We start from the raw sequence: 12,859 nt of genomic DNA on the forward strand, positions 1-12,859 counted from the left end.
CTTCTGGTCTTTGGAGCCTAAGGCGGCATGAAACTCCACCTCTGCCATCATGACAACAGCTCTGGTGTTTTCTTCAACGGCTGTCTCCCTTTGAAGAAGCTTTAAAATTGGATGTTTTCTTGCGTCTCCAGGCTTTGGGGGAGACGCTGGCCTCTGATCAGGGGCCGAGGCAGGCTGCGGGGGGGTCACCGCAGGCTTTGAAGCACAAACTTCACTCCAAGAGCGTCTGACGGGAACGCTTGGAGCGCTTTGCTGCTGGTCAGGGTCTTTGACAAGCTCAGCAGAAGACTGATTTCCAGGAGTCTTTGCTGTTACCAGACCAAATGTAACTTTCCTGCTATTCTCTGCTTTAGATCTGGTCCACATGTTGGCGCTTCCACCTGATTGGTTTAGAAAGTAAATAAAGGTTCGTTTTCGGCTCACTCTTCAGAAGAGGAAAATCTTCTAAAGTGTGCAGAACTCAACTCACCTGATTTGCTGTCGTTGAAGGAGGATCTGATCAATTTCAGCGTTTCTTTCCGACGGCAGCTATTCTCCACAGATGAACGTCTGCTGACAGACTCTGTAGTTAAACCACTTGTTGGTTGGTTTTCAACACAAAGCTTCTTTAAGAGATGACTGGACTGATTTCTCTTCGCTCTTTGAAAAACTGGGTTTTTCTCAACACGCAGGAGAGTGACTCAAGAGATGCATTCGCTACGAGGGTTCTAAAGGAATGGAATTATATGATGAAGTCTATGAAGTCAAAGGCGGTGATGATGTCACAGAGTTACAGAAGCAATGATGTCATAGAACGGAGGGTCAGGTCATGTTTCCTGGCAACAACATAAGTCCCGCCCACATCAGCTAAAGGCAGGCCGTGGATATTAAATAAATAAATATTGCTGTCAGAGAATCAGAAAACAGCTTTTAACACATCAATCAGTGGCATAGCCAGAAATTGCTTTTCGGTCAGGCTTAATAAAAAATGGGTGGGCCAATAATAATAGTTGAAAGTAAGTTTATTTGTAAGTGGCATGTTTGTAAGTTCACTATAGAGAAGACACAGGCTGAGGGGAAGGAAGGAAGAGAAATATTGATATAGGAAATACTGCTTTTAGGTCACATCCCCATATTCTATAAGTGTAGCTGCAGCCCTCAGTGGAAAAGTTGTACAACTCAGGATACCTGCTTTGTAATTGTGAGTCAGCTTAACAGAGGCAATAGATCTTTAGACATTCATAACACTTTTCCCTCAAATGAAAGTTACGGTCATTGTCACCATGTCATGTCATTCCTGTTGAGAACTTGAAAGAAACCTGAACACAAAGATAACATAAGCAAAAGGAAGGAAGCCATTGAGAGAATGTGGGTGGCTCTTAAAAGAGCCTTTGGGGGGGGGGGGGGGGGGGGTTGAGGGCAGGTGGTTTACTTGGAGCTGGTGTACTTGGTGACGGCCTTGGTGCCCTCGGACACGGCGTGCTTGGCCAGCTCACCGGGCAGCAGGAGGCGCACGGCCGTCTGGATCTCCCTGGAGGTGATGGTGGAGCGCTTGTTGTAGTGAGCCAGGCGAGACGCCTCGGAGGCGATGCGCTGGAAGATGTCGTTGACCAAGGAGTTCATGATGCTCATGGCCTTGGAGGAGATGCCCGTGTCGGGGTGCACCTGCTTGAGCACCTTGTAGACGTAGATGGCGTAGCTCTCCTTCCTGGTCTTCCTCTTCTTCTTGCCTCCTTTGGCGGCCGTCTTGGTGACGGCTTTCTTGGAGCCCTTCTTGGGCGCAGACTTGGCCGCTTCAGGCATCTTCTCTCTCTCTCTGTGTGTGAAACAAGAGCGAGCAGTGAGCTGCTGGCCAGCGGAGACAGCTGTGATACACGCCGCGTGGAATAAATGTCACTGTGCCGTCCCCTGCCTGTGATTGGCTGAGCCGTCCCCTGCCTCTGATTGGCTGAGCCGCTGAGCGGAAAAGGCGGACTTTGGCTTTGAAAATGTCGGCGCGCGCTTTGTTGACCGACGGAGACGTTAGATTGTTGCAGATGAAACTGCAGCGACACAGCAACAAAGTTTGGTTTTACACGTGATTTAGTTGCTCATTTGTCTGAGACACATGTGGTGTCCGCAGTGTCACCCAGCGCTGAATGTGCCAACTAGTCACTACAATGTACTTTGCTCACGTTCTCCATAACTTGGACATAAAACACTCAACTTTCTCTCACACAATTTATTCTGGTAGAAATGAAGTGACAGTTTTACCTTGCAGGGATTAAACTGTGGAAAAGGAGGTAAACTTTCAGTGTCATTGATGTATGCATGTATGAGTCAACCTTAAAGTTCCGTAATGTGTGTTTTATTAAAAGGTGTTATTCTGTTAAATATTAGCTAATATTTCTTCACAGCTAGATTAGGTTAAAAAAATCTGCCTCTTAGGTCTGAATCAAAGAAGGTGGAACATGTCTGTAATTATCACTATATTTTAGATCTCTATATAGTTACATATGTATACATTATTTGTGTGGAATACATACAAAATTAGTTTTGTTTGTGAAAGTATACACATTTCTGCAAACCAGGAACCTGCAAAGAGGAAAAAAAAGACAAAATAAAAATTGCAGACCTTACAGAGTGAGAAAAGCATGCCAAGAGGGAAAACCAGGAAAACGGCCAGCTGAATTCTTTTCAGTGGATTGAAAGTTGCTTTTTGGATGTTGAAGTCATTCTCTATAAATATTTACATCTGAAACCGTTCTGTATGTAAATGTCCTTTACAGGGTGAAAAAAAAAAAAAATAAAATAAAATTACCTATATTTGAAGCTGCACTAATTTCCTATTAACGTCATTAATAGGAATTACAGTGATTATACAAAGAGGTAAATTAAGGTCGTGGGCAGCAGTAATCCAAGAGAAAGCCATAACAGATCCGAATTTCCTTTTTTGAAACTTGCTCTTTGAGGGGAGTATATGGTCGGCCCTGAAAAGGGCCTTTGGTTTTTCTTTGTAATTAAACATGTGAGTCTAGCCTCCGAAGCCGTAGAGAGTGCGGCCCTGCCTCTTGAGAGCGTAGACCACATCCATGGCGGTGACGGTCTTCCTCTTAGCGTGCTCGGTGTAGGTGACGGCGTCACGGATGACGTTCTCCAGGAAGACCTTCAACACACCGCGGGTCTCCTCGTAGATGAGGCCCGAGATGCGCTTGACTCCCCCGCGGCGAGCCAGACGGCGGATGGCGGGCTTGGTGATTCCCTGGATGTTATCGCGGAGGACTTTACGGTGACGCTTGGCGCCTCCTTTGCCCAGTCCCTTTCCTCCTTTGCCTCTTCCGCTCATGTTTGCGATGAACTAGTTCTACAGAACAATGAAACAGACGCTACGAGTCACCTACATTTAACTAAGACCAGAGGACGGCTTTGAAGACAGGGGCGTTCCCAGTCCCAGTCTGGGGTGGCGCCACCATAGACATCATAAAGGTAGACGCCTCGTTGGGCGGGTTCTGCCTATGCTGCGATGCGTCAGAGCGTCCGCCATATTGAATGTGGCAAATCTGCAGTTACTCAGTCACTTAAACAGTAGGCTATCAGAGGGACTTTAATCTCAGAATATACTTTGTATTCGTAATATTTTTATTTTTGTAATATTACAACTTTATTTTCGTATCCCTTTAGCTTCATTCTCCTGACTTTATACTCGTAAAGAATTAAAATAATTAAAATAATCTAACCTGGCCCTATTACTCCAGGAGTGAAATAATTCTGCAAACTGTGACTATTCTGGAAATGTTCCCTCTTACTTCTCATAATATGACGTTTTTCTCATAACATTATTACTTTTGTGTTTTATTTTTTTTATTTGTTTGTTTTTTTACTTTATTGTCCTAGGTCTTTTTTTCTCATATTAGTCATTTTATCTTGTTAATAGTCCCCCAAAAAGTCTTTTCCTAAAGTTTCACATTTAACAAATTGATCCTTATATTCATAACATATATATATATATATATATATATATATATATATATATATATATATATATATATATATATATATATACATATATATATATATACATATATATATATATATATATATATATATATATATATATATATATATATATATATACATATATATATATAAATATATATATAAAATCACACAACTATTTATTTGGCTTATTTTTATTATTTGAAAATCTATATATGCAAATCTATGTCTAAATACAATAGTCTGTACTGTGTGCAAGCTAAAAACCTTGAAAAAGAATGGTCTTGTGTTGCCACTCTGCAGCTTTAGTGTGTCCAGTTTTGCAACATGGTGCAGCCTTAGTTTATAGAAGGCAGATACAAGTGGTGAAATCAGCCAGAATACATTTCCATGCAGCACAGGAATGAGGCTTCTCTGATCCACGTTCACTACAACAAAACTTAACTTTCTTTCTGCCACATACAATATGGCAGTGACGTTGACGTGCGAACGTTCGCCCAACGACGCGTCTACGTATATGATGTCTATGGGCGCCACCGACTGAGCCATAAAAGGAAACGGAAATTAGGCGTCTGCTTCGCAAATGAGTAAATAGAAAAAAACATAAGTGTGTCTGACACTTAAAACGAATCGAACAATCATTTTCAAGTTAATAGAGGAACTTGATTAGATGATCAGGGTTTAAGTGGCTCACATGTGAGTTATAAAAGGCTCCTTGTGGGGAATGGAAACCAGGCCAGGTCAGGTGACTGTCAGTCCATGAATATTGTTCTCATTTCGTCCCAACCCACCTCCATTTGTTTTTTAGAAACGTGTTTATTTAGAGCTTTATATTCTTGTAAATGTGTTGTAACAGAGATGTTGCTGTTCTAATCTATGTTACATCAAATACATTTGATTTGATGACTGCAGAAATCTATGTATACAAGCATATCTTAAACTTAAACCATCTTCATCATAGTTCTCAATAGTCCTTTTAATGACGAAAACTACAGCAATATTTCATGTACATTGTCACTTATTAGTCTTGCAGATTGAACACAATGAAAGCATTTACATATGCGATACAGGCCTAATAAGGGATAAAATATTAATATAGAAAGTGATTACTAATGGCCCATGCCATTTCAGCCCAAGTTAATTATTATTAAAGTGACATTGCCAAGTTATATGCTTATAAAAAAGAACAAAAACAATTAGATCATGATTAGATAAGGTTATATACACCAAGCGTCCATCCACATAGTGTTTTGATGGTCCTCTTTGAGCCTAACTAGAACCCAGCAACAGCAGATATAAAACAGACGTGGCGCCATCTACCGGCAGCACTGCAGAACTATCAGAAAGCCAGATGGCGACTAATAAATCACTACTAAATAATGCCGGACCGAGCCTGACCCTTCAGCAATGCCTCCGGCTAAAGAAGCAGCTCATCTGGATTGAGGACCAACATCCGTCCCTGATGACTACGATGAATAAATTCTACCCTTACACCCGCTTATCTGTGCAGGGTCGGGGGGGATTTCATGCCTAGTCCAGGCGCCGGTCATTGGGTGAGAGGCGGGGTTCCTCCTGACACGTTGCCAGTCCATCACAGGGCAACACACAGGACAAACAATCATGTACACGTCTCGTGTGTGCGTGCCAATTATCACCGATTAACGTTAACAGTGTGAGGATGGAGGACATGCAAACCCCATGCAGAAGGGTCCCAGGCCAGGGGTCTCAGTTATAAAGCTTGCGTACGCACAAAACGTGGTCTGAAACGTGCGGATGTAACTTTCCATGCAAAAATTGGGATATATATATATATATATTTTTTAAACTTGACAGGAAACTGTCCCTTCCTCACAGTAACTCTGACCCATGCATACACACATTTTGGAGACAGGGGAAACTGGCGACGTAGACAGTAACGTGTCGAATTGCAGCCAAACTGCATCATGATTCCTCTCAGATGTTCAATTTCACTCCATATCACTTTAATCATAGATTGACTTTATCACATATGATTTTTTTTTATGCTGCTCTAATTCATACAGCTTTATATTTAGCCTTCTACTAGCTTTTTATATTAATTAACCAACAAAGTTATTTCTCAGCTGTTGAACTGCTTGCATGAAAAGGTGACTTTTCCTACACAGAATAGAATTTAGGCCAGGTTGTTATAATTATAAAATATAGTGGACCATATTTTATAATTATGGACCAAAACTGTTTAATGACCAAAATCTCTTCATTAAAAAATGGTGTGAAATTAAGTCACAGCTTGTGTTACTAAACGTCTCTTCATAGTTTCCTCATTAAATTCAAAGAATGAATTTCTTGAACAGCTTTATTTTGATAATATTTCATTATGTTTGTGTGTCCGGTTGAACAAAACATTCCCATTTTCTGATCGTAAAGTCAAAGTTTTGCCTGTCTTGTCAAAGCAACCAGCAGATGGCAGTCTCACCTTAACAGAAAACACTTATTAGTTGATCACAATATTTCAAACAAGATGTCCATAAAATTACTTCAAATTACTTTACTTCATGCGTCTATTTCTCTTGTGGATCATTTAGTAAATTATTCTCTTAGTGGTTTCTTGCATATACGTTGAAAAAAAACTGTTTTTCTTTACTTCACTATGTTGGTCATTGCATTGTGCCACATGTTGTTTTCTTAATGTTGAACCAACAAAGCTTTATTTTTCACTGTAGAAATACACAGCTTTAACATCTTAATTAAATGATGTATGAGATCAGCCTGTCTTGCAGTATTTTGTCGATCAGAACTAGTATTCGAGTGACCCACAAGCAAGTTTTACATATCCTGGAAAGAACATTTGTCTGAGAAATCACCGGGAAGTTCTTTGACTTCTCTGTTGAAATGAAAGTCATCGCTGCTCACTAGTCTTGCTCAAGGCGATGCTTTGTGATCAACGGAGAGGAGCAGGGGAGGAGAAGAAGGGAGGAGGTGAGCTGATATGCAGATGGGAATTATTGGTCCCAGTAAACACCTGGAGCCAGAGGGGGAATAGCATCTTATTCACATGCAAGTCAGATGCTTCTGAAATTGCTTTTTTCACCCCCATCCTCTTCACACCAAAAGAGAGGTAGGCATCTTTCCTCAGCACATTCAGGGTTCATGCTGTCTTTTTTTTTTTTTTTTTTTTTTTGGCACATGAACATATTATGTAATTTGCTGCAACGGGCGGCGAGGCCTCTGAGATACGTGCATGTTTCTTCAGCTTGAGATCATCACTTCTTGACAAAGGAGTCCTTTCAGTCAAACTGCGGGGTGCACGCTGATTTCCTAAAAGCTATTGATTGGAAGTGGTGCAGCTGAGGAACGGCAGAGGAGCCATGAATGGAGACAGTGGAATCTCATTTTTATGTTCTCCAGCTGTGAGCTCTGCTTCTCAGAGCTGAAGGAGGGGGGCAGGCCGTCCCTCCATATGCTGGCTTTCATAATGTTTAAGGGACAGCAGTATAATAGAGCTCAGACATGCAATGCTGAGAATGATAAAAAAAAAACAACAACAACCAGGTTTTCTTTATGTTGGGCTATTTGTGTCATTTTTTTTTAAACGAGTATCCTGTTTTCTCCTCTGGCGCCGTATCTTGACATTATTGACTCATAATAACTAATAATCGGCCGTTATCCGTTATTAGGGAAATTCAGGTGTCAAATCCAGTGCACGCCAGTGGAGTCGACACATTAACCTCATTACTGCTTATATAACGCAGCTCAATAATCCTGTTTGTGCCCCATCAGCACCCCACACACTGCCAGAAAACCGAGTGGGAGGAAGAAATGTCATATACCTCAGCATTTTGTCCGCATTGGCATGGAACATGACAGATTCCCCGTCTGGGTCGCTTAGCACTGACGGCTTGCAGGGAGGTTTCGCCTGTCTGCTTGACTCTCCTTCAGTTGCCCCTTAATTCTGCTCTGTTTCTCCAGATGAAGCCAACCCCCCCCCCCCCCCCAACCCCGCGCCACCCACCCCCACACGCCCCCCACACCCCCACACACTGTTTGTCAAGTCGATGGCATAATTATATAAGACTTACATAAATCTTTCTTTAGCTTGGGCAAAAAAATGAGAGTGCTCTGAAACGATACTTTGCACAGTGACAGCAGTGAGAAATCTATGTTGTGACATTTATCATTTAAAACTAATAAAGTTCTCACGGATAGGGGGGGGTGGTTCTCTGAGGCTCATATGTTTCTGTATAATGCAGCAGCGACTTGAAGCTGAACTCGGGACTGAGCTGAATTTTAAATTCCACGTGCTAACACACTCATTGTACAGAGCTTGTTTTTATTCACACCCCCTGAAGTTTTGTTATGTCACAATCGCTACGGTGGTTACGTTTTTATGGATGTTGCGTGATAAGTCGTCACAAAGTGGTGCATAGGCCTAATTGTTAAGTGGAAAGCAAAAAAAAACCTATACAATTTTCAAAAGTTCTAACAAACAGAAATCTGAAACCTATTCCTTCCATTTGTGTACTTTGAAGAAAGAGTGGCAAGAAGAAAGTCAGTGTTGAAAAAGCGGTTACCCACAAGTCATGTCGGGTACACAGCAAACAAGTGGAAGAAAATGCTCTGGTCCAATGACATCAAACCTTTCCTGCCCACATTGCCACAGGTGTACACATTTTCTTTGAATGAGCCATCCCTGCGGTGGAAGATGGTGGTAGCGGCACAGCCTTGCACTGAGTATGCAAATCCTGGAATAAAATCTGTTAGTCCACAAAAGACACGATACCAAAGAGGAGGTTCTCCTTAACACAGGAAAACAACATCTACAACATGCAGCAAAATTATAATGAAATTAGGGCTGGGCAAGTTAACGCGTTAATTTCGCGTTAATTCATTACACTATTAACGGCGATATTTATTTTATCGCGCATTAACGCATGTTGCTCACATGCTTTCAGTCAGTGTCAGTCAGCAGGCACGCTGACTGCAGCGTTGTCTCACGGCAGCACTCTCCCGCTCCCCCTCCCCTCTCGTACATGGCTCAGCGGCGCCAGCCAATCAGCACGCAGGCTCAGCCTGGCCCGCCCACTCAGCTCTCACACAAACTTAATACACAAACAGCTGAGAGAGACCGCAGCAGCGAAAAAACATGAACAGAGGAAGTAGCACCGTTTGGCTTTATTTTAATACCGTAAATGAAATCAAGCTGTATGTTTTGTAAAAAGCCGGTTCATTTAAGTGGAAACACAACAAATTTATCTAAGCATGTGAAAAAACATGAAAACGTCGAGCCCCAGAAACGGAGAGAGGAGACGAAACTTCTGTCATTGCCCCGACAGACCCACAGACTGACGTCTCTGACTGAGGCGTTTCAGTCCTCCAGGGAACATCCAGGTAGATCAGTGGATGGATGGATGGATGGATGGATGGATGGATGGATGGATGGATGGATGGATGGATGGATGGATGGATGGATGTTACTGGAGCCCACACATAACATGTAATTAAGACCTTGAAAGAACCCAGTACATATATTAAAAAGTGTTATTTAAGATAAGATAACATTAGCTAATCCTTTTTTTATCCCACGACGGGGAAATTTATAGGATTAAAGCAACAGGCAGGTGCACACAACACAGACAAAATTACATAAGGATTGAAATATATAAGAGGTGGATTAGCGAAAAAACACTAAACATAACATTATTATTATTATTATTATTATTATTATTATTATTATTATTATTATTATTATTATTATTTAATTGTAATAATAAAATAAAAACCACAAAACCCAAAAGGTCAACAGTTTCATGATACATCAAGCTTAGGGACTGGCTAATATACAGCAGGTCAAAAAAGGCCATATTTTGGCTGCAGTGCTTGCTGTTCTCTTATGAAGAAAAGATCAACTATTGCACTAAATTCAATAGATGGGTTGAAAATATCCAGTATAAAATAAGTGCTACAAATGTTACAACAATTTTGTTAATATGGCAGCAGAACATTAAAATAAAAGTGCTCTTTACACTACTTTTGAATTCATTCTTGGAGTTTGTAAATACAATGCGATTAATCGCGATTAATCGCGATTAATCAGGGCGATTAATCGCGATTAATCAGGGCGATTAATCGCGATTAAATATTTTAATCGTTGCCCAGCCCTAAATGAAATACTTCAGATCAAATCACATTCATGTGTTAGAATAGCTCAGTTATAGTCCAGACCTGACAGTCTGTCGTAAAACGTGATGTTAGCTGACATTCTGCATCCAACCTGACTAGGTTTAAGCTGTTTAACAAACAAGATTTGGCAAAGGTTTTAGTTTCTAGTATGCAAAGCAGCTGTTATTACAGCACATGGTGACTACTACCCTACTCTAGTAGTTACTCATGTTGATTAAACCATTAATGTAGCTTAATAAAAAGCTGTGAGCCAATCAAACTCGTTAAAGTTCACGCTCAAATTGAAATAAACTTCTCTGACAAGTTTTGTTATACACACACACACACACACACACACACACACACACACACACACACATATATATATATATATATATATATATATATATATATATATATATATATATATATATATATATATATATATTATCTTAAATCTAAAACAAAGTGGTGGACTATTAAAGCTATCAATAGCTTACAACTATCTTAAACACTACAGGCAATGTTATGTCAGTAAATTTGATTTGTTCATCACTAGTTAGCATTTTGACCAGACAGTACTGACCAATATTCAGCCAACAGTATGAAAACCCAACTTTTTATTACACAATGACAATCAGCTTTTAATTAAATGTTGTCTCAAAGCTGAAATATTTGTACTATATATGACCAAATTATTATTGGAATTGTGAAGGATGTGTTAAACGTTTTTAATCTGTAACTCTGTGTGAGCTCCACGCGTCTTTCAGTGGGCACCTGTTTTCCCTCAGGTTCACTTGACCTGCAGCACAACACAGGAGCAATTTTAATCCAGTTCTGACGCAGCTGCAGCCCAGCAGCTTTGGGACATCCACAGGCCTGAGTCATCCGCTGAACTGAAGTCATGCCAAGACGAGGAGACGGGGAAAAGCCCAGGCCTCCCTCTCAGCCTCGGAGGAGGGCAGGGGAATCACTTCTTGTTACATGCACATGTGGGTTCTTTTTGGGTCACCTCCATTCTCACAGTCTGGTTGATGGAGCGTGGTGGTGCAGGACTCTGGCACAGACCGATGATGCTATGTACACTGAAACGTGTCATGAAGGGTATTTTGCACAGTCTTGCGAACTGACCTGCCTGGGCTCATCAGAAGGAGTCCAACCAACTCCTACATTGCAGTGATATCCCGGTCAGTAAGAATCACCGACGTTATGGAGTGAGAACAGGGCCAGTAATGGCAAGCAGATTGAAGCCAAGTCTCTCTAGTTTCGTTTTATCTCGTCCAAACGCCATATTTCAGGTCAGCCTCAAGCTAGTGATGGGAAAATACATTTTGTTCGTCATTATAGGTTCACATTGAGTTTCAGAGACTGAAGCCAACTTCATTTTGATTGCATCAGAGGAAAGAAAGATTGATAAAAAAAGAAGGTGTTTGAGTTCAAGCAGTATGAATACATTTACGTGGCACTCTGAGCATTTTTAAGCAACCCGGATTATGACATCATGTGATTGATATGCACTCAAGAATAAAAGTTCTTTAAGATCCATAGTGTTTGCATCTTTTTCACAAGTTTCTGTCATTTGTTTGAAACTGCCCACACAGTTTCATCTCTGTCTTCTCCCGTGACTCTCTCTGTTCCCCGTACATTTCACCGGGCTCCTCTTCCTTCGCCTCCTGTACTCTCCTTTTTTTCTCTGCAACACCAAAAGAAAAAAAAAAAAATCACAATCTAAAAAGCTATTTTCTCACTTCGTTCCTCTTTGCTCTGCTTGGTCGGAGTGTCTCTCCTCCTATGCTGCACACTCTCCCCGCATCCTGTCATGCAGGGAGACGGTGGAAAAAACGAAAGCTTTCTTTCCGAGCTGAACCTGGTGGCTTGTAAAAAGAAAAGAAATGACGAAATTGATTTTCATCCACTGAAATCCAATTATTTCCAAACGATGGCTTGACTTTATGCACAACAAAAAGGGATTGTTTCATCTTTAAAAGAGGTAATAACGCCTGTTTCTCTTCTTTTCTTTTCTTTTTGGAAACTGTGCAAATAGCTCCAAACCTTAGCAGGCAACACCATCATCCGAGCATAGTCTCCAACTTGCTTTCCTCATTGTGCCTTGTTATGGTGCAGCAGTTGAAGACTCCGTAAACTGCATCTGAACTGTCATGCGTCACTTTCCCGATGTTACAATACATCAGGCTGTTAATTTGCTGACTTGATCATGGCAGCCAACGCCAGAGAGTATGATGAATGTAAACAGGCAGCATTGTTAAGCATTGAAGATGACTACAAGCTGCACGACAACACAAGATGTTGGACAACACAAGATAAGAGAGCGTGTGTTTCAGTTACAAGAAGAAGCACTGCACATAAGTAACACACGACTGTTGAGACCTCTGAGATAAAAAAAAAATTATAAATTTTAAAGGGTTTTCAGAAAAACGATATCTGGAATTCATAATTTGCATACCCAGATTAAGAAGGGGAGCTCTGGGAAGCAAAGATAAGAGCAAAAAACTGACAAATATAGTCCTAACATGTAAAGTGATAAGACTGAAGCACTAAACTGCAGGCTAGGCAAAATTATCCTCCCACCCTTTTTAAACTTTTCAACATTTTGCCACATTTACTGTACTTTAGTGGGCTTTTATCAGATTAACCAACAGTGTGTAATAGTGAAGCATAAGAAAAATGATACATGGTCTTCAAAAGTTTTTATAAATAAAAAAAACAACTGAAAAGGGTTGCTTGCATTTGTATTTAGCACCGTTTA

The 12,859-nt window shown here is 40.9% G+C and overlaps 2 protein-coding genes across 2 annotated transcripts; both read right to left on the reverse strand.

The window, feature by feature from the left end:
* Window positions 1–1,391: 1,391 nt before the first annotated feature.
* Window positions 1,392–1,818, reverse strand: LOC118563096 (histone H2B 1/2-like). The gene has a single exon (XM_036136778.1). It carries the CDS (start codon window positions 1,780–1,782, stop codon window positions 1,408–1,410), a length of 375 nt encoding a protein of 124 aa, XP_035992671.1. The 5' UTR covers window positions 1,783–1,818; the 3' UTR covers window positions 1,392–1,407.
* Window positions 1,819–2,908: 1,090 nt separating this feature from the next.
* LOC105919529 (histone H4) lies at window positions 2,909–3,365 on the reverse strand. Its single transcript, XM_036136779.1, has one exon. It carries the CDS (start codon window positions 3,302–3,304, stop codon window positions 2,993–2,995), a length of 312 nt encoding a protein of 103 aa, XP_035992672.1. The 5' UTR covers window positions 3,305–3,365; the 3' UTR covers window positions 2,909–2,992.
* Window positions 3,366–12,859: the final 9,494 nt, after the last annotated feature.

The sequence above is a fragment of the Fundulus heteroclitus genome, chromosome 5 (assembly GCF_011125445.2).
Source record: "Fundulus heteroclitus isolate FHET01 chromosome 5, MU-UCD_Fhet_4.1, whole genome shotgun sequence".
Classification (NCBI taxonomy): domain Eukaryota; kingdom Metazoa; phylum Chordata; class Actinopteri; order Cyprinodontiformes; family Fundulidae; genus Fundulus; species Fundulus heteroclitus.